This window comes from Triticum urartu, chromosome 4A (genome assembly GCF_056163025.1).
Source record: "Triticum urartu cultivar PI428250 chromosome 4A, HENAU_Tu73, whole genome shotgun sequence".
Lineage (NCBI taxonomy): Eukaryota > Viridiplantae > Streptophyta > Magnoliopsida > Poales > Poaceae > Triticum > Triticum urartu.
This window is the reverse complement of record NC_141876.1, coordinates 391069304-391092698: the sequence shown is the minus strand read 5'-3', so window position 1 is coordinate 391092698 and position 23395 is coordinate 391069304. Positions and strand designations below refer to the sequence as shown.

Below are 23395 nucleotides of genomic sequence, written 5' to 3'. Positions count from 1 at the left end.
TTTCTAAGGTGGTACCGATACTGTCGCATAGCAGATTGAAAAACATGAGTGCATGCTTGTTTAGTTGCATCATCTTTCGGATCAAACTTGAACCTCATCTATTGAAAATAGAATGTGAGTCTTATTAGGAGGAAGCTAGAAAGTATGATACAGAGCAAGACAATATTACTAATTGCGATGAATAACATTACTTATGGATAAATGGTCAAGGAAGGAGTTAAACTGGTATTGTCTTTCTCATTCATGTACTGGATCCACGTTGGGAGGATACATGCATGACACCTAATGGCAACGACTACCTCTGATACTAACTTGGCTGCCTCTGTAGCATCACGTGGCCTTTTTAAACCTGCCTCAAAATGGATCTCCATTCTTCCTCCTTTAGATTTTGTTAATCTGTCAAGCATTATCCCTGATGTCTGTTTCCGCTTGCGCCATGGTGCTAGTTCGACAACGAATATGGAAAGTGTTAGTGTACATCAAACTGTGAGAGTACATATAAAGGAGCATGCAACTGCAACTTGACTCGGTCAGGTACCGTCTTGGTGTTGATGCTCAAGAGGTTCATCTGATCTTGCCAAGTCCTGTTGTGTCAGCAGTGCTTTGGAAGTAGTGTTAGGTGTGAAGGCAGCTTGGGAACTGGCCAGTTCCGGAGCAAACGAACGAGTAACTCGTTGAGATGCTGGTATAGTTGAAGCGGATGCTGCAGCTGGTGGAGCAGGTGATACTGTGTTTGCAGATTTAGTCGGTGGACTTGGACCTTCTACTGCACTATAAGTACCAGCAGAATCTGGACGGCAGATCCTTTTCCGTTTCTCTCGACGAGTAACACCACTCCCTACTATATTATTTTCCTTGATCTTTTTTGATTTTGCCATGTCAAGCCATACCCACAACACAAAAGAATAAAATCGCTCTTCATAACTCATTGATGCATGATACAGACAATCAATACTTTGATGTAAGACAACTGTATAAGGATGGAATATGTAAGAAAAACAGGACGGCATGACATATTCATAGCTACGATGTGTAAACTAAGCAGAAGAATTTTCAAGAAAATAGAAGTAATGCAAGCTAGACACCATATGAAAGATGCAACCAATATTACTTTGCCAAGTTAAAAGTGTCGTATCATAAGTGGCAATTCGAAAAATTAGAAGCAGTACAACATAGAAATCAATGCAAGATGCAACCACTATCAAACTGCCATGTGAAAAGCGTCCAATCATGAGTGACTGATGCGGGATACACAACAACAGTACTTTGATGTAAGAACATGGTATGATAGATAGATGTAGTGTATTCTAGACACAAAATGCCATGTCATATGCACATGTATAACGTATAAACTCAGCAGGTGCAATTTAATCAAAATAGAAGAAATACAGGCTAGACAACATATGCAACATGAAACCAATTATCACACTATCAACTTAGAGCAAGCACCTGCGATGGTGGAGTACGGGAGATGAACTCATCATGTATATTTGGGACTTCAACTTTATTAGCAGTAGCAGTGGCAAATCTAGAGAGTCTCTGTTTACGTCGGTGCGGAGGACCACCAACATCCCCTAACTTACTCTTTTCCTTCCTATTTTCTGATATTTCCTCATGAAGTCAAAACCACAAGAAGATGAATAAAATTAGCTCTGCATAACTGGTTGATGCATGATACAAACGAACACTACTTTGATGTAAGGCAAGTGCAGGATAGGAGGACGGAATACATACAAAAAAGACAACATTTCATATTTACACGTACGATAGGAGGATGGAATATGTATGGAAAAACCGTAAGTGGAAGGCATTTCAACAAAATTAGAAGAAATGAAAGCTAGGCACCATATGAACATGCAACCAATATCACTCTACCAGGTAAAAAGTGTCTCGTCGTAAGTGCCATTTCAAGAAATTAGAAGCAGTACAAGCTAGAAGACAATGTAAGATGCAACCTACATCACAGTCCCAAGTTAAATGTGTCTTATGGGTAAGTGATCGTTGCAGGTATAAGTTGTAAGCTACGCAGATGCAATTCAACATAATCAGAAGCAATACAAACTAGACATCATATGAAAAACGCAACCACATATAGTAGTTCCAAGTTAGAGCAAGCACCTGTGATGGTGGAGTAGGGGAGATGTGCTCATCATGTACATCTATGTTCTAGAAACAGGAACACGTGTCATATTCACAGACATTATGTGTAAAGTAAGCAGATGCAATTCAACAAAGTTAGAAGCAATACAAGCTAGACATCATACGCAACATGCAACCACATATAATAGTGCCAAGTTAGAGCAAGCACCTGTGATGGTGGAGTAGGGGAGATGTGCTCATCATCTACACAGCTACATTGACTATCCAGCCTTGTGTTGTCTTGCGAATCTTGTTGGGAGGATGGCGGAGTAGAATCTGTAGAGACCCCCTGTTTGAGTTGCTCCAAAGGACCACCATCATCCACTGCCGGACTAATTTCCTTCAGCTGTAATGATTTTGCATTGTGAAGTCAAACCGATAAGAAAAAGGAATAAAATTCGCTCTTCAGAACTCATTCATGCATGATACTGACGAACACTACTCGGATGAAGGGCAAACACATGATGCGAGGATGGAATTTGTATGAAAACAAGATGGCGTGACATATTCACACTTATGATGTGGTAACTAAGCAGAAGGCATTTCAACAAATTAGAAGCACTGCAAGCTAGACACCATATGAAAGATGCAACCAATATCACTCTGCCAAGTTCAAACTGTATGGCGTTTCAACAAATTAGAAGCAGTACATGCTAGAAATCATATGCAAGACACAACCAATATCATAGTGGCAACTTAAAGGTGCCTTATCATAAGTGACTGATGCGGGATATGCAAGAACAATAGTCTGATGTAAGAACATCATGTGATCAGATATAGTATGTTCTAGAAACAGGAACATATGTCATATTTACAGGCATTATGTGTAAAGTAAGCAGATGCAATTCAACAAAGTTATAAGCAATAGTACAAGCTGGACATCATACGCAACATGCAACCACATATAATAGTGCCAAGTTAGAGCAAGCACCTATGATGGTGGAATAGGGGAGATATGCTCATCATCTACACAGCTACGTTGACTGTCTAGCCTTGCGTTGTCTTGCGAATCTTGTTGGGAGGATGGAGGAGTAGAATCTGTAGAGAACCTCCATTTCAGTTTCTCGGAAGGACCACCATCATCCAATGCCTTGCCAATTTCCTTCAACTTTATTGATTTTGCATTGTGAGGTCAAACCGACAAGAAAAAGGAATATAATTTGCTCTTAAGAACTCATTCATGCATGATACTGACGAACACTACTCTGATGAAAGGCAAAGTCATGATATGAGGATGGAATATGTATGACAAAATGGACAGCTTGACATATTCACACCTATGATGTGGTAACTAAGCAGAAGGAACTTCAACAAATTAGAAGCACTGCAAACTAGACACCATATGAAAGGTGCAATCAATATCACTCTACCAAGTTAAAACTATCTCGTCATAGGTGGCGTTCATCAAACTAGAAGCAGTACATGCTAGAAATCATATTCAAGATGCAAACTAATATCACACTACCAACTTAAAGGTGTCCCATCATAAGTGACTGATGCAGGATACACAAGAAGAGTAGTTTCATGTAAGAACATGGTGTGATAGACAGATATAGTATGTACCAAAAACAAGAAAGCATGTCATATTCACACATATCATGTGTAAGCTAAGCAGATGCAATTTACAGTAATTAGGAGCAATACAAGCTAGACACCATATGCAACATGCAACCAGATATCACACTACCAAGTTAGAGCAAGCACCTTGGATGGTGGAGTAGGGGAGCGGAGACTTGGACCTTGTAATGCACTATCAGTACAAGGAGAATCGGTACAGATGCTCCGTTTACGTTGCTACAGAGGACCACCATCATTGCCTTCCTTACTCTTTTCCTTCCTCTTTCTTGATTTTGCCTTGTCAAGTCAAACCCCCAAGAAAAAGGAATAAAATTTGCTCTTTAGAACTCATTGATGCATGATACTGACGAACACTACTTTCATGTAAGGCAGCCGCATGATAGGAGGATGGAATATGTATGAAAAACAGGACGGCGTGACATATTGACATGTATGATGTATAAAGTGTAAACTAAGCACAAGGTGCTCGAACTTGTTAGAATCAATGCAAGCTAGAAACCATATGAAAGATGAAACCAATATCACTCTGCCAAATTAAAAGGGTGTCCTAACAAATGTATTTGACCAAATTAGAAGCAATACATGGCAACAGGCTAGAAATAATATGCAATATGCAACGAATAAAGGTGACTCATCGTAAGTGATTGATGCAGGATACATAAGAGAGGTAGTTTCATGTAAGAACAAGGTTAACACATAGATGTAGTGTGTACCAAAAATAGGAAGGCATGTCATATTCACAGGTATGATGTGTAAACTAAGCAGATGCAATTTACCCTAATTAGAAGCATTACAAGCTTGACACCGTATGCAACATGCAACCACATATCACACTGCGAAGTTAGCGCAAGCACCTGTGATGGTGGTGTGAGGGAATTGCGGTCATCAACTAGAGAGCTATGTTGACTATCTTCATTTAGCCTTGCTGTTTCTTGAGAATCATGTGGGGAGGATGACACTACACTCTTTAAACAAGTATGGCGTCTCACAGTAACCCACTGGGGTGACTGTCTCATCATAAGTGATTGACGAGGGATACAAAAGAGCATTAGTTTGATGTACGAACATGGTTATTAGACATATGTAGTATGTATTAAAAACAGGAAGGCATGTCATTATCAAAGGTATAATGTGTAAAGTAAGCAGATGCAATTTAACCAAATTGGAAGCAATACAGGCTAGACATCATATACAACATGCAACCACATTTGACAGCATGAAGTTAAAGCAAGCACCTGGGATGGTTGTGTGTGGCAATTGAGATCATCAACTGTAGAGCTACGTTTACTGTCTCCAACTGCTGACACTGCACCCTTTAGAGCGCTGAAACGCTTAGTGCTTATCTTCGAATTACACTGGAGCGACTTCTGTCTTTTCTTTTCTGCATTCATCAACACTGCGTCAGAGTCTGAAATACCCATGCATAAAAAACAATAGTGTGAGTATGGGTGAGGTGTGTGGACAAATAGTACAGTGTAAAGGTAGCAGATAGCAGGTCGGTGAGAAATAAATGACGGGAGACATATGATAGCTCTACAACATGCATGGCACACTAAATTACTACATGATTCTATGAAAATAATAGTCGACTGAAAACAAATAGGTCAGTCCATTTTTTCTGCACTGTCCGATGTACAAAGAACGAGCTGATCACCTTCATCTACCTCCAGCCAGTCAGTGTTGACGATCTTCCTCGAAACACCAGCGACCACCGGCCCAGTCCCCTGCCTGCGCCCTCCCCTCGACCTCACTGCACCGCTGTGCTTGGCATCGCCCCGGCCATCCATTCAAGCCCCGCTGACCTCCAGATCGGGCACAAGCAGCTCCTGCGCCCAAACCCCTATGATAGACACTGATGCGTCGCTTCCCCGGCGAATAGGCGGACTAGGTGCTCCGCGCGCCTAAGCGGGTGCTGCTTCTTTTAATTGCGGTTCGACTGACCCTGGAGTGAAATCCAGGCGGGCTACTGACCTCTAGCAAAGGTGAAATAGTAAAGGGGGGAAACCTTGTGCATTTAGTATCACGAAGAAGATGCAGTAAGAAGCGCTCAACTAGTTTCTTTCGTGGGATGATTACGGTGTGAGCAGAGACGTAAGGTTTGCACGAATAAGGGAAGAGGAGTACCTCTTTCTGCTGGCAGTGTTGTGTCCTCCTTCTGTTTTTCCAACGATCTTCTTGTGGTTCGCTAGAAATGAGAAGTTGTGGAGGACGGTGGAGCCTTGGACGAACCCATGGCCAAGTTGTTGAGTGTGGTGCAGTGGCCGTCTGTCGGCGGCGGGGAACCAGAACCGAGGCGGCGAACGACGACATAGCGAGAACAACTCCGGTGCGGTGGACGGTTGCGATAGTGGAGCGACATCATTGAGGCGCAGGACGACGTGGTCGGAGTGGTTCTGGTACGACGCACGTCGGCGTCGGTGTCGTGGAGGCAGCTCTACCTCGGCTTCAGCTGCTAAGTCCTTGAGGGCGTTGCAATTGCGGTTGCATTGGACGACGACGTCGGGGTACCGGCTCTGGCGTGATGGAGGAGGGCGGCGGTGGATTGGGCGCTATGGGGTGGAGGACGGAGGAGGCTGGTGTTTCGCGACTGGTGGAGAGGGCGTTTTGGCGCCCACGGAGTATGAATGGGGAAACGGAGGGAGGCAAGGAACTAAGGGGGAACAATGTTTCGGTTTGGGACGCGCTTGTTTGAAATTTGGGGAAAGTTACAAACTTTGCCCCCATCTAAAATTTTGGACATATTGCGGGTTGGGGGTAGGATGGTAATCTCAGGTGTCCCAAATGTGGGCGGGATAGATTTCGGCCGAGTGCATGGGTGTTTAGGCGCCCACGGCATATGAATGCTTCTCGGAGGCGGTTGAGACTAGCGTCGTGGTGAAGTTACAAACCTACCTCGGTTTATACTTTTGGACATCGGGCCGATAGGCTACACGGGCCAGAGTCAGGACAGTAATTTCCTACCACCAAACATTAGTCTCGCGCGGTTTGGGTTGACCAGAGGCCTATTTGGCGCTTCATTCAATATTTGGGAGCAAAATCATTAACATTTTCGATTCTCTTGAATTGAACTTTCAGGATTTGTCAAACTTCACAAATCTTTACTCTTGAAAATCCTAAAGCTACGATTATTTTGGAATGGAGGGGGTACATTTGAATATACATTGTACACGAGTATATATTAAAAAATATGCAACTTACCTCAGTTCATGCATGGTTCCAGATATAATCTCCTTGGTTGCAAAAAAAAGTTAGACATGCGTATGAATATATATAGCATGTTCAAACGCACAACAAAGATTGATGCCCCCTTTTACATTTGATTTACAAATGCCATTATCTCGGGTTCAAATAGATGAACGCACTTCCTATGAATTCGAATCTTCGAAACCCCCTTTATGTTGAATTCGACATGTATTCTATTTCGTAGCTAGCAATTTGGAATGTATCCATGCAAGTGACAAATGTATAAAGTGCTTCACACTAACAACATGGAGTGCACTAATTAATGTTTATCTATGAATTGCAAAAGCATCCATTGCCTGTATTTCAAACCACTCTCACTCTATGGATCGATAATATGAAATAAACACATGCACATGCTAGAATTCAATAGAGTATGGGTGTCTGATAGACCGATTTTCGTCCATACGCAATTTGCAAAATTCATGATCTCATCCAAAAATAATAATTCCATTTATATTTTAATTTAATGCGTAGAACTGCCTTTTACAAGTAGATGCACTATGCCTCGGCCCGTTCTCACAAACGCGCTATATATCTCTCTATCTACCGCATAAGTGCACACACTTTATATGCATCGGAATTTCTCTTTCGCACATGCTCACAATCTCTCTCGGGGTGTCGGGGAGTCTCACGCACTTGCTCTCTCTGTATCTGTCTCTCTCTCTCCCTCTCTCTTTTTCTGACTACTATGTACAACTCTTTTCACTAATCTCAGTTGGAAAACAGTATTTCTCTCACATGCATATATACACACGCACGGTCTCTACTAGCCCTCTATACGCACATATATGTGCCTACATGTCTCCCGCACGCACATTATCTTTAGGCCTCTCTCGCACACATTGCCCCCCCAGACACACCTCTCTCTTAGTAGTTGGCAGATATGATTCCATCATATCATTCGGTAGGATATCCCTGACTGTTAGGCTGGATGGTAATACGGGGCAAATTTTTACCCTAGTTCGGACCCTTGCAGTTGAGGAAAAAGCCTACTCCTCGTACTGTATATAAGGGATAGGGGTGTGTACAAAGTACACATGAATACCAGGCATTATGCGTGTGTGTATACTATCGACGAACTAGCCCCCAAGCTTCTATAACATACTGGGGGACTAGGGTTACAAATCATATATAGTTGGCTTATCACCAGTGGGGATAGAGTCCTCCGCGACTCTGGTAGCTAGCTTCGTATTGTATGTCGAGTCCTCCACATGGGTCTTCGTATAACACGTCTTGGTCCAACCTATGTGGCGCAGGATGGAACCGACCCATGAGCCTCATGTTGACCCACCACAACTAGAAATGATGCGCCCACCACACCACACACGCAATAGGCCACTAAGAAAATAAGCATATACAATAGTACAATGTTATACATGAAAGTTAATTGCATGGTGCATCCAAAAATATTTTTTCTGCATTGTGAATGTTTATATATTCTCCTAAAATATTAGTCACGGGAAAGAGAAACGAAGGGCATATCTCTCCTTGTCTCCATCGGACACCCCCTCTTTCTACACCACTTTCACATAAGCACACAAACTATCTCTCGGCCCTCTAAAAGTATGGATGCCCATGACACATTCACGCACGACGGTCACTGTAGTTCAAGATAAGGCACTATACGGCCACTGGACTTCAGAATATGCTCATTACGGTCACCGTATACATTCTCGTGGTGATCATACGGTATCTAGCTCACGATACGTCTTCATATTTTCTTGATGACACTGACGGACTTTGCATTTGATGCATGCTCCGTATTTTGTTGATGACACTTATGATCATTGTATTTGAAGCGAAAGCACGATATGGTCACTGGACTTCAGAATAAGCTCATCACGGTCACCACATACATTTTGTCGTGCTAACCAACATGTGGTTGGATGGTTAGGAGGACAGTGCTTTCTCGAGCCAACCAGGGTTAAAGTCCCGGTGCTCGTATTTATCCTGGGTTAATTTCAGTATTTCCCGACGATGTGCGTTCAGTGGGAGGAGACGTTCCACTCGACTACGAGGCACCTATGGTGACTTTGTAAAATCTCAAGATCATATGCTGGCTCACTCTCTCGAAGGTGCTCATAGGGGTAGGGTCTGCGTGTGTGCGATTATAGCGGTGAGTGCTTGCGCGTATATATGAGCCCTTGCGTCTGTACCGTGTTAAAAAAATACATGTCATGATTATACGGTCACTGGCTCACCCGTACAACTCCGTATCTTGTTGATGACACAATCAATTGACCAGTCAAACATTCCACGTGGCGCAACTAGTGTTGCACCATCGGGGCGCATAACCGTGGGGCCCACCTGTCAGCCTGTATATGAAAGAAAGAAATGGTAGTTTGAGTCTGTACTGTGTTAATAAAATACATTTTAGGGTGATCATACGGTCACTGGCTCACCATACAACTCCGTAATTTGTTGATGGCACGATCAATTGACTAGTCAAACGGTCCACATTCAGCAGCGGACACTACCATATGGCCCACCCGTCAGCGCGTATATGAACGATAGAAATGGTAATAAATTAGTGGTCGGTGGGTACTCAAAGTCGTGAGACCTCTAGTTGGCAGTCGCCGGCGGTGGGGGGGGCGTTGATTGGGTGGTGGGGTGGGGATCGCCGGAGAAAAAGCTCGGCGCAGGGGGGCCAAGAGGGATGGCCGGTGCGGCGGTGGACCGACGGTGGGGAGTGGTTTTGGGGCGGCGTGGAGGCAGGGGACGACCGCGGGCGGCGGGGGCCGGCGGTTCGGCCGGTGGTGGCTGGCTGCTCAAGGGGGTGGAGTTTTGATGATAAACTACAAGCCCTTGATTTCGTATCCAGCGGCTGGAAAATCTAATGACCAGAGATGAAAAAGTCAGCCGACTGACGTGTAGCCTCACCCCACCCGTACACATGCACGCACGCAAGACACGCACACATGCAGGCGTGCAACACTGACACGTACACGTAACGAACACACGCATGCATGTAGGTGTGCAACACTGACACGTACACATGCAGTCATGAACACACGCACGTACGCACACATGCATGCAACACTGAAACGTACCCTTGCACGCACGCAACACTCGCACGCCTGCATGCACGCAGCACACGACGCAAGACACACGCTCAACCTATACGTGCATGCACCCTTTGTTAAGGACATGGATTGTTACGGGTATTAATCAGTCTTATCTGTGATAAGCAGAACATTGATGTTTGCAGCGGTCTTTATGAACCACAACGTATCGAACGGGCTATCAACATAGTAGGCTTATCTACATGAAAAGGATGACATCACACTCAATAAACAATCATCGGTTTATGAAATGCCCGCTTCTGACCGCCCTGGCCCACCAAAGGTTCCTTTGCTGTGCGCTGCCTGTGTTGGGTCACTGACATGCAGGCCATGTACCCAAAGAGCCCACACGTCAGTGGAAGAACGGCGCGGTGTCCTACTTCAGAGTCGAGGGCGCCACTCGCTGTACTCCGGGCTGAACACGCCTCCTTGCCGCATTCAAACGCCTCCATGAAACCCGCCCGTGTGGAAGCCGAGAAACCCACTCTGGACACACGTCCGACATTAAACGCAACACCGGCCGAGCTCGTTCCGTCCGCCATCTATTTAACCTCCTATTTAAACGAGGCCAAACGCCGGCCAATAATCGCACACCTCCGCCGCTCCCATATCCCCCCTTCACCATTTTGTCCACTCTTACAATGGCTTACGAAGAGTAGTTATTCCGCACAAGCCATTTGTCTAGGTTTGTATCCCTCACACACACCCACGTAGGTGGGGGACGTGCATGAAGAGAAGAGGTGCACGCACGGCGCACGCACTCCCATCTCTTTCCCAACCACACCCGCGCGGGTACACGGTGGAGCTCATTTCGGTATGAAAAGGCAGCGCAAGTGGTAATTTGACCGTGTACTGGTTGTCCACTTGTTGGAGGGAGGATCGTCTAGCATGGGTGAACAAACGAATTGCGACTTGACGTGTTCTGTTAAAAAACAGGCAAACCATGTGGGGCCTACCTTAGAGGCAAGCCTCTATACACTGGAGTACTTTTGATGTGTCCCGTCAACTCGCAGAACGAGGAGAAGCTTGCTTAGTACATCGTCTCCCTCACCCACGGGCGGGGTGGCTCGCAGGATGAGGTGAAGCTTGCTTACTAGTAGTAGTACTGTACGCCTTACGCCCGCTCCCTCGCCCACGCGCGCGGTGGCTCGCAGGACAAGGAGAAAATTTTACTTGTCCCTCCGTTTACTCCTCATCCCTACTACCTTGGTTAGAGAGATTATCATATTGGTTGGAATATATATGTCCTTTAGTACTCCCTCCATTTACTTATACAATGCCACTATAAAAAATACATTTTGCATCTATACAAGGCCACAAATAGTAATCGAGACAAAAGTTACTACTCCCTCCTTTCCAGTTTATGGCTCAATTTCAAAATCTCTCCAACCAAGGTAGACAGTGAGTGGTCGAATTAATTTCGTACTCCTAGTTTGCACAAGTAATTAGTACGCTCGTTTTTCTCAAGAAGTTATGGTTACCGAGGCATTAATTAGAACAAATGCATGAATGACCACTAAATTTCCATGAACTTCTACATGCATTGGTGAGTTTTCTCTTGACACTGCTTGCATCGGGTGATCTAACGCACCTCGAAATCGAACATGTGATGGTACTACTACTAGTAGTAGAATTGAGACTTATAATATGGAAAAACAAATGTTTTTAAGATGAGCCCTATAAACCCTAGTGGGTACGTACTCCGTAAAGTCAGTTTTCCCAAAACTAAGTCGCTAAACCTTTATTTGCTTGTTTCCCTTCCTGCCTCCTTGCCTCAAACAGACTATGCCAAACTCCCCTGCCTGCCGCACATGAAAAGACCCGCCCTCGCCTTTTTTAGTCTGAGTTTGTATCGATGGATCGCACGAAGTAGCAAAAACCCAAGCCGTGTCTTGTACTCCTCCGTCGACGCTCGCTTTCATGAATTCTGTACTTCCTGTCGCCGACATGTGGGACATATAGCAACCGGGTCGATGTGTCAAGCACCAAATAACAGTGCAGAACAGCAGGGGGGACGCACCCCAGTCGTACCGCCCCAGTAGTAGTAGTAATGAGCAATGAGACGTCAAATCACAATGCCGCACCTTCCCAGACAGACGAAGCAACCATTATTTCACACTTCGGTTCGCCATCATCTCAAACCACGTAGTATTGCTTCCACCTCAAGAGGGACACACGCATCGCCTTGGTACATCATGACACGTGGGACCGCATGACAGGCCATGCTGCCTCGCCGATCGCTCGGTAAAATCACCTCATTTTTACTACTATACTTCCTCCGTATCGGTTTACATGGCATGCACGTCGTTCTAGGTTGAGAATTTAACTGGCTATATATGTGATGAACAGTATATGTTTAGAAACTACATCCACTTAATAATCCAATGATATACTTTTTATGACATAGTAACTCATATTTAGTTAGTCAAATGGATGACCTAGAACTACGTGCACGCCCTATAAACCGAGACGCCTAAAAAACGAGACGGAGAGGGTAGTTCAGTACGTATCTTTTTAGATCAATATAGTCGGGATTCACCAAGGAGCAAAACCAATTGGTAGGCTGCACCTGTCGTGTTGGCGTAGCAACTCAAGCAGGGTCAGACCGCACACGAAATGGCGACACACTTAACAGGACCCCTTTGGCCGACATGTGGCTCATCCACCGTCTTATTCCACGTGCATTGCACCAAATTACAGTTCGGAGCAGCGGTTCGAATTGGAGGCAGCCCAGTCGTAGCGCCGCAGTAGTAGAAAATGAGCGATGAGGGGTCAAATCACAGAGCCCACCTTTCCCGCATTAAGTTGGACGGACGAAGCAACCATCATTTCACTCTAGGGCACAAGAGCGTAAAGGAAAGAGAAAACCAATGATGCGTGCGGTAGCTACCTAGGGCACCCTAGGGTAGGGGTCTCCAGTACAGATTGTTTTTTTAAAAGCGCCTCCACTACAAATCGGCTTCTCCCTCGTCCTCTTGAAGAAAACCGATGATGCGTGCGGCGGTAGGGTTTGTAGGAGTACTACTATGGCGTGCGGGGCCATGTCGTAGTAAACGGGAGAGGGATTGAGTTCGAGTCGACGCCTTAAATATGTGTGGGCCGCTTGGTTTTAGGGGAACAAGGCAACATTTTGGGTTTGAGGACCAATGGAGATATAGTACGTACAAAAAATTGTGGACGTAGGTTCGATCGAAAGGCAATGATGCATGGGCCCTGCATTTTGATATACCCAGGGGCATGTGAAATTTGCTACTCTACTCAAAACTAGTAAGGTACACATGCATTGAACGCATGAGATTTCGAAACCAAATTATGAAAAAAAATACACACTATAGCATGTAAAGCTTTGAGTCATATATGCATGATGTAGATGTTCGTTTAGTTCTTATAGTTCATCTCATACAAAATCAATTAGTTTTATAAAAATGTTAAGATTCATGGGGTTGTGCATTGGAAAGCATAAAATAAAAAACAAATAATGGCAATTCATTTAGAAAAAAAATCAATTATGATACGGAAGATTCTAGAACAAAGGAGAAGTGCTTGTGTTTTGAGGTTTGTGCATTATGCTTAAGTTCAATCATGGAGTCTTGTAAATTGTACATGTGGCAGATCTGGTGGAATGTTGATGATATCCAACAACCAGTAGTGCTCGGATTTGCCATCTCTACACCGTCAGATTAGCTTCATCCAGCGACCATCTTTCAAAGTTATTCGCACACTATATAGTTCTTGTGCCATAGTTGCATGTCTTGGAAAAAAAGCTACTAGTGGTTTGTACTAGCTATTTAGGAATAGAAGATGTATACATGGAAGTTGTAGGGAAAGAGATGACATCGAGTATCTCAATTCCTATGAGTAGGGATTGGAAAAGAGATGTCATTTGGTTCACATCATAGGAACTTTTCTATTGAATCTAGAGATGACATGTATCTCAATTCCTATGAGGAGGGATTAAAAAAGAGATGTAATTTGGTTCATATCATAGGAACTTTTCTATTGAATATACGCTAATGTTTATTTTCCTTTGAAATTATGGGAGTATAGGAATCCATTCATATGAACCAAGTGGCTCTAAAGCTATAGAAATGATATCATGTTTATTTCCTTTGAAATATGGAGTATATAAATCTATTCCTATGAAACAATTGGCTCTAAAGGAAATAATCCTATAAAAATCATATCATATAGTGTTCCTATGATATTCCTCCACACCAAAGGATGGTTGAAATTGCTGCAAGTGATACGATGGTCTTTCTTTGTAGACTCCTCCCACATCTTTACCGTTACCTCTCGAAGATGAATGAAATGATATATACATGGTATTCTACATGTGCAATTTGGTACACAAAAACTCGGTAAAAAGTTTGCGAGGTTCGAATTTTCAATAAAGCTATATGCACTGCATTTTGGAATGGAGGGAGCATATGGCAGTTGCTAACACTCACATGGAAGATTTGTGTGTAGGAGGAGTGGCTGTTCCGTTAAATGACATGGCAAAACTGATACTGTCGGATGCCGATCTAATAGTTCTTACGGCGTTTGTCAGGAAAAGGCTTGTGGTGAACGTTTGTCGGATAATGATTTACGGACACATGCATTGCATTGATATGTGCCCCCCTCTCTCACACACACTGTCGGCGTTCTGGGAACGGGGGTCCCTAGACTTGCCTGCCTGCGGCCTGCGGCGTGGCTCAAAGGGGGCCCAGCACGACCCGTCTTCATCGACACAGACCCAAGACCCTCGCGAGGGGCCAAGCCTCACGGGGCGGACGACATGGAGCTTCCTCAGGCATGGCCACATCAGGCTGGCTCGCGAGGAGGCGGAGAGATCAAGGCGGGGTACCTCATGAGGTGCCCGTGATGCAAGCCATGACGACCAAGGGCGCCAGGCGGGCGCCAGCCCGCGCAGTGTCCTCCTTTCCTCTTTGGTGCAAAGGGATCAAGCGCAGGCGAGAGCATCAAGCAAAGGCACCCGTTTCGGTGCAATGAGACCAAGACTAGTCCAACAGCAGGGAGGAAGTCATTGTGGAGCCCAAGCCAGCGTCACCACCAGAGTCTTTGGCAGGCGAGGACTAACTTTTGTCAGGATAAGTGTACCAGATGTTCCCCTTCAAAATGGCCAATTGTTGGCGCCCTTCCCGCTCAATATTTGGGAAGAGGCCCAGGGCCTTTGCCTATAAATAGGACTAGCCACCCACAGGGTAAAAGAAGGGAAAATCGGATCGAGTAACATCACACACAGAGAGAGAAGGGTGACTGAACTCCTCCTAGCAGTTCATCCCCACAGCCAAGAATAGACCCTCGCGAGGCTGTTCTTCCTTGTGTTGCTCATCATCATCATCCCAAGAGGCAATCCACCACACCACACACTAGAGTAGGGTATTACACCACAACGGTGGCCCAAACCAGTATAAACCCTGTGTCTCTTGTACTGTTCTTCCCATAGCTTAGATCTCTGCGAGGCGGAGGGGTGCAGGTAGGTAGAAGGCGAAATCTCCACACGCACCCCAGTGTTCGAACCTCAAGGGTCTACTGGAACCCGAAATCCGACATTTGGCGCACCAGGTAGGGGTGCGCCGGAATTCGTCTTCCACCACCCCGTTCTCCTCCGACCATCGCGTCCATGTCTGATGCTTGTCGGGCCCGCGCCGAGCGCCGGGCCGCTCTCGCTTCCCGTGTCGCCCAGACGGCTCCTGTCGGCGGGCCTCCTCGCCATTCGCCGTCACCCGCCGTCAACGCCGCCACCGGCCCGGCGGGGGACGAGCAGCAAGCGTCGTCTCAGCATCCGTCCGTGCGGCAAGATGGCCGCACCGCTACTCCCTCGCTCACCCCAGCTGGTTCTTCGTCCCGCGCACCCATGGAGGCTCGAGTTGCGCTCATCGCGGCAAACGAGCTCCTGCGCTACCGTCCCGTCGACGACGTCTATGAAGAATGGGTCGACCGCGTTGCCGAGCTTGTCCGCGCCGCAGGGGGCTCTCCTGCGCCGTCCGTTCCGCTGCACTACACCCCGCCCCGCGCGGGCGACGAAGCTCCGGCGGCGCCCCGGCCGCCTCCTCCTCAAGAAGGCGCCATGGCTCCAAGGTGCGTGGCCCTTGGGCGGAACCCGCTCCGTCAGGTGCCAGCGCGGCAAGAGCAGAGCTGCCAAGAAGTCCCTCGCCCGCAAGAAGCTGCCCGGGCGCTCCCTGCTCCAGCACGTCGCGACCATGCTCCTGCTCCCGCGCGTCAAGACCCCGCGCTGCTCCCAGCTGCAGCGCGTGGGGGCATGCAAGACCAAGCTCTTCGTCACCCAAGGCCTCCCGTGGCCACAGCAGGCTGCCGTGCATTCACCGCCGAGCTACGCAGCGTCGCGTGGCCCGGCAAGTTCAAGCCAGACCTGCCTCCTCGTTACGACGGCACGGCCGACCCTGCGGAGTTCCTCCAGCTCTATGAGCTGGGCATCGAAGCTGCCAACGGAGACGAGAAGGTCATGGCGAACTGGTTTCCCATGGCGCTCAAGGACGGGGCCCGCACCTGGCTCCTGAACCTGGCTCCAGGCACGATCTCCTCCCTGGATGAGATGCGCACCCTCTTCATCGCCAACTTCCAAGGTACTCGCGACCGGCCACCCGCCGTGAGCGACATGCGCCGCATCAAGCAACAACCCAGAGAGACCCTGCAGAAGTACATCCAGCGCTTCAACAATGCACGCCTCAAGATTCCCAAGGTGACCAAGGAGGCCATCATCTCAGCCTTCTCCGACGGCGTGCGCGATGTCAAGATGAAGGAGGAGCTGGTGATGCATGAAGACCTGTGCACTTCCTTGGAGTTGTTCAACTTGGCAACCAAGTGCGCCGGGGCTGAGGAAGGGCGTCTCTCCCTCCTCGAGCTGCCTGCCGCAGACTCAGAAGAGAAGAAGCCCAAGGCCAAGGATGTGAAGCGCAAGGGGGCTGCCGTGCTCGCGGCAGAACCAGACAGCAAGCGGGGCAGAGATCTGCCCGAACCTCCCAAGGGCAGTCGGTACTGTGTGTACCACGACCTCCACACCCACAACACCAACGAATGTCAAGAGCTCTGAGCCGTGCGAGAAGGAAGGATCTGCCGTCGCCCCGACCGCGGTGACCGGGGCTACGGTCGAGGAGGAGGAAGGAACGCAGGACGCTGGGAAGACCGCGGCCCGCGCCAAGGGTGGCGTGATCAACCTCGCGAGGATCGCTGGCAAGACCCACCTCGCAAGGGAGACCGGAGGGATCAGCCTCGCGAGGATCACCCGCATCTCAACGCAGGCCTCCCTCCGCTGCCACCGCAGCCAAGGAGAAACGAGGACCGCCATCAGGATGAGGGGGCTGGGGGCTTCCAGGAGCCGCGCGCAGTCACCTGCATCCTGGGCGGGACTCAAGCCCCAGCCTCTCAACGCATCTTCAAGTAGTTCGCCCGCGAAGTGAATGCAGTCCTCCCCAAGCTGGAAGCCACGCGCCCTCTCAGGTGGTCGGCGTGCGCCATCACGTTCAGCTCAGCAGATCAGCTCAAGTGTGCAGCTAGAGCCGGAGTCCTCCCGATGCTTTGTTCCCCAATCATCAGCAACGTGGTGGTCACCAGGACCCTCATCGATGGCGGGGCAGGGCTCAACGTCATGTCCGTGGAAACATTCAACAATCTCCAAGTGCCCTACGACCAGCTTCAGCCGACCAAGCCTTTCTCCGGAGTCACCGACGGCTCCACGGTCCCAATTGGGCAGGTCCGCCTCCCAGTCACCTTCGGGACATGCGACAACTACCGACTTCGACGTCGCTCACATTCGCCTGCCGTACAACGCCATCCTTGGGTACCCAGCGCTGGCCAACTTCATGGCCGTAACTCACCACGGCTACAACGTCCTCAAGATGCCAGGAAGTGGTGGAGTCATCATGGTGCCCTGTGAAGAGAAGGACGCGGTTTGTTCCCTGGAACGAGCCTTTCAGGACGCGTCACTGGAAGACCCGGATCGTGGAAGCAGGAGGCTTCCCGAGACCGCCCCCAAGAAGAAGAAGACATCATCCGGCCCGGCCCCTCAGGAGGCAGGCCCCTCAGGGCCCGCGCCTGCCCAGGGGGAACCTCCTTCCATCGCATAGGAAAGCGCGCCCAGCGCCCTCCTCAGGAAGGGCTCGGGGGCTCTCCCCTGGAGGGCCACCGACCTGGCTAAGGTCATGAGGGAGGCGCTTGGGCACCACATGGAGGCGTGTTTCGAAGCACGTTTCCCTCAGGAAGGAGTAAAGCAAGGAGAGCCAGACCCTCAGGAGTTCGTCAGCAAGGCCATTCAGGAGCTACAGGAGTCAAGGGTCATGAGAGGCGGCCGCCGCCTACCAGCTGTGGCTCCCCATCCAGGCGAGGATGGTGGGCTGCGCGTCTGCATTGACATACCAGGGCTCAATCGAGTCGCCTCTCTGGAGCGCCTCTGGCCCTCGCAAGTGGGGCGCTGCGAAGGTCCACCCCACAGCTACGTTCGCATGCCTTACGGCTTGCCGAACGCGGCTGCCACATACCAGCGCCTCACGAGGGGCATCATGGAGGCTCAAGAGGCCAGGCGTTCCACAGCCCTGGCGGAGATGGAGATGGTCCGCAAGGAACCACCAGCGCCTCCGGAGCCTCCCGAGGCCCCTGGGCCTGGGGGCTCGTGAGGATCGGCTTCCGCAACCCACCGAGTCTGCTACACCAACACTCCTTCGTCCTCAACATCATCAGGTGACATCTTTCAAGTTTCACTTCCAGCTGGGAGCGCCCCCCTAGGGCTGCATTATTCCCAGGCCGCATGGCTCCATCCCTGCGGCATGTATCCCTTTTATTCCATGTTGTTAGCTTACCTTATTGGGGGCGCCCCTCGGGCTGCATCATCCCCCAAGTTGCTCGGGCCAGACCGAGCGGCATGTACCCCTTTTGCGTTTATTTCTGGCTATGCGTTCGACCCACCATGCTTGATTATTTGATGCCTGTCCACGGCACCTCTTCTTCTCCATGCCGACCACTTGCACGTTAAAGGGGGGGGGGGGTACCTGAGCATCGCGACTCAGGGCTCTTACTGGCTCTCCAGCCCTCACCCTCTGGCCTTGTTCACGGCATCACGACCTGGCATACCAGCGACGGCTGAGACCAGCTCGAGGGCCGGGACCCGAGGACGTAGAGTGCCGGCACCTAACCAAATTTGCAGGGACACATCACAAGATAAGGCCCAGTGCCAGGCGCAACCCGCCTAGAGGTAGGGCCCCGTGAGTCCCGCGCTGGCTCACGGGTACCCAGATACACCTCGCCAGGCCCTACCGTGCCAGCCACGTGTCAGGGCGGGGCTGTACACGCCCCGGGGGCTCCTCCCGGAGGGGAGCCCCCTCCCACGTACCAGTGGAAGCACCATGCTCTGCGCTGGCTGACGACACTGTCGAGGAGCGGCTATGCCCGTACACATACGGAAGCGCTATGCTCCCCGCTGGTGATAAACAACTAAGGGTGGCCCCCGGGCCGCATCAACCTCAGGGAGCCCAAAGCTCAGTGTCTAGCCTCATCGTAACGCCTCCCCTCGGGAGTGCCGCGCGAGGGGGCTGGGCACGGGGGCTGCGCCTGGGTCACGCCCAGACGCACGCCACCCAGCCAGGCCCCCCCGGGCCTGGTTCATCGCGCGTCTCTCCCCGAGCGGAGCCAAGGTACGAAGGCCGTTTGAGCGTCAAGGGGGACTCCTGAGCATCGCGACTCAGGAGCCTAACTGGTCACGTAGCCCCTCACTCCTTAGTTCCGAAAGGCTAACGGCGGTTGAGGTATGCGCGCGGCCTGGCTCTGCAGACGTAGAATGGTAGATCCACCCACATCATACCTCCCTACTTGCTATTCGTGCGCCAAGGGGGACTCCTGAGTATCGCGACTCAGGAGCCTAACTTGTCACGTCATCTTCCTGCGTAAGCTTGACAAGAACAGTATGCCTCACAAATGAAGGAGTAGCTTTGAACTTCTTGTGCTTCAGTACACCCTGGACAACATGCCTGACAACAGTGAGGCTGGAATACAACTCTTCATTGGTATAAGCGCAAATGGCTTCCAGGATCCAACAGCCTAAAAACTTTGTTTTCCCAGTGCGTATATTCAGGTCATCCGCCTCATAGCGAGTGACATGTACAACCACACAATCCTTGTCTGCATCAAGGCTCTAATTGAAACAGAAACAAATTCTGAATTACTTTCTAGTATAAGAAACACAAGTTATTTAAACCACTATGTATAGCATGGCCTCGAAGCTAAATTTTTTTTGCATTATTCATCACCACATACTTAAATGAAAAACCACAATTGAGATCGGCAAAGAAGAAAATCACCTTGGGCAGCTCAGCGGGGGGGGGGGGGGACACATCCTCGAAGGGGGAAAACTGCTCCTGCAGTGCCACGGTGGCTGCCTCCATCTTCTTGGAGCTCTCTGTCTCGTGGGGATCAGCCTCCCGCGTCTGCTCCAATATTGGTAGATCTTTGCCTGGTTCTCCTTGGTCCATCATGAAACTGATGAATACTAGGAGACCACTGAAAGGAAAACACAAACGCAATGAAAATGAAACAAAAAAGAGAGTGAGGATCGGTTACTGCTTTGCAAAAGTTCTTTTTTTCTCTGAATGAAAATATACCAACATCACAGATCCACTTACCTTCCCTTCGTTGGGAGAGAAGAACAGTGGCAGATGCGAGTGTTGCCTTTCTTGAAGACGGTGCGGGAGGAGGGGATTCAGCGAAGAGTGAAATGATGGTTGCTTTGTCCGTCAAACTTAGACTACGGGGAGGTGGGGTTTTGTGATACGACAGCTCGTTATTGCCGCGCTACGACCGGGGTGACTCTCCGCCTGCATACTGCCTTCTAATTTGGTGGATGGCATTTGGGCCCGCACGCTGCATGGCCCGCATGTCGGTGAACAAAAGTATAACGGCATTCAACAGAGGGAGACGTTTCGATGACCTACGAGGAGCCAGAAGCGGTATTGTATCCACTGTACTAGTAGTAATTGTTTTTCTGGGTAGCTGTAGAGTGTCTCCACTGTACTAGTAGTAATTGTTTATCTAGGCCCAAGACAAAACAGCCCATCCACCCTAGTAAATAGTAAAATCAATTCAAAAGTCCATATATTTACTGAATAAGAGGCGCTACCCACACCCAGCACACCGCCCCCCCCCCCAAAAAAACCTAGGTGTTCTTCTTCCTCCTCACTCCCACCCACCTCACGTCAACTCGCTCCACTCGTACCCCCAAATTCCTCACCTCACTCCTACAGAAAACCCCAGCTCCCCTTCTTCCTCACTACTACAGAAAAACCACAGCTCCCCTTCTTCTTCACTCGCACTACAACTAGGCTCGTCATTCGTTACTCTGCTCAAATCCGTGAACGCGACGCCCTCGAGGAAAATGGAGTCGGCTAACCCCAGTGCCAAGAAGATGAGGCTCCCGCCAGCGGTGATGCCTATTGTATATCCCGCACCCGGCAGCGCGGGGAGAAGCGGCGACCCCACCCCCATCGTTTCCCAGGAACCAGTAGAATCTCGGGTGGACCACATCAGTGATCTCCCGGACGCCGTCCTTGGGGAGATAATCTCGCTTCTCCCCACCAAGGATTGCTGCCGCAACCAAGTCCTCTCAATTCGGTGGCGCCCTCTATGGCGCGGGGTGCCCCTTAATCTCGACTATTGTCAGCTATCTCTCTTCAATGATTTTGAAATCCCTAGAGCCATCATCTCCTCCCACCAGGGCTCCGTTCAAAGCCTCTGCATCCCGTCATGCTACCTGAGCAAGCATACCATGCCCTGCATGGTGGACGCCTGGCGGAAATCCCCTGAATTCATAGAACTATAGTTGCTTGAGTTCTACTATTCCCGTGGAAATCACCTACCAGATACCGAACGCCATCTACCTGTGCCCTCAGCACCGATGTCCATCTCGCGGTTTTCCTCCTCTCTCCACACCGCCACCTTTGCGTTGTGCGACCTACCAGACAATCTGGTACTAAACCTTCGACTCCCATTTCTCAAGAAATTTTCACTTGTGCGGGTTCGTATATCGGAGGCCTCATTGCACAACATCATCCACTCTAGTTGCCCCGCCCTGGAGTGCTTGGTGCTTGTTTTCACAGTTAGAATCGGTTGTCTCCAAATAAAGTCGCCTAACCTTGTAAGAATTGGAATTTCTTTTGACGGAAGGCAGCTCATCATCCAAGATGCCCCTTCACTTCAAAGGTTGATCCTTGATTCTAGTTATTCACCGTTGCAAATAACCGTCCTCTCTGATCCTAAACTAGAGACCTTGGGTGTAATACATGATTTCTGTGCTCATTTCAATATGGTGTTTGGCTCCACAGTTCTTCAGGTACTTTATATTATCATCCGCACTTGTAACCATAAGCTGCATTTTAAATTTCTGCGCATAAGTTATATGTCATCTTGGAGTACACATTTTGTACTAATATAATGTTCTATGCTCAGTGAAGAGTTTTTCCATGGATGGCCTATCAATGGTGCTGGATTCTGTCAAGATCTTATATATCCAAATGAATAGTTTTGATCTGAACAAGATTATTGGCCTGCTACAATGCTTTCCATGTCTAGAGAAGTTGTATATAAAGGTGATAATTTCACACACATTGGAAGCCCGCATATAGTGTACTAGAATTAACCGGTCAGCTGTTGCTCTTTCGACACTCTTTTTTTAGACTTTAACTGTTTTCAATCTTCATGTCTATTTAGGCAACAGGACGGGGTAAGAAAGTTATAACCAATCGATGGATTCGTAAGCATTGGGATTTTCTCACTTCTCATGAGACTCGATTGAAGACAATAATGCTAGAACGATATGTAGCCAACCGTGCAAACACTAGATTTGTCACATTCTTCCTGTTGAACGCGAGGTTACTATTGTCCATCAGGCTTAAGTTTATCAGCAGCATGGTTTTGACGGATGGGTATGTGGAAGAGCAAAAAAAGGAGTTTCAGGTGGGCAAAAGAGCTACTGAACGTGCCGGGCTTCTATTTACAACATATTGTGGTCATAATCCAGTAAATTTTACGACCCAAGATGTTCATTCTATGGACCTGACCGATCCATTTGACTGTGACTGCCGAAAACAGTGCTGGAGTTAGATGTTGTTGCCCTTTTCAACCTGGGTTTCTTTGTAAACCAGATGAACAATTAACCCTCGTGCTTTCGTACAGTTTGTAAGATGGAGTTAGATGTTCTTGCCCTTTTCAACTCGGCTGTGACTGTCATATTTTCTTTGAAGCAAGGAAAATGGCTTGCCAGTCGTTTAATTTAGAGTGAAATATTGTAACAACTAACAAATCCAAACCAAGGGAAATAACATCACTCTCGCCGGCTGCTTGAGCTCACTGTGCATTACAGAAGCCAA

The 23395-nt window shown here is 48.5% G+C and overlaps 1 protein-coding gene across 1 annotated transcript in view; it reads right to left on the bottom strand.

Moving 5' to 3' along the window:
* Positions 1 to 21515, bottom strand: part of LOC147975935 (putative E3 ubiquitin-protein ligase SINA-like 6) — a 43473-nt gene extending 21958 nt beyond the window's left edge. The window contains exon 1 of the mRNA XM_087520656.1: positions 21421 to 21515. Within this exon, the coding sequence (XP_087376782.1) occupies positions 21421 to 21515 (95 nt within the window). The remainder of the gene's footprint in view (positions 1 to 21420) is intronic.
* Between the last annotated feature and the right edge of the window lie 1880 nt (positions 21516 to 23395).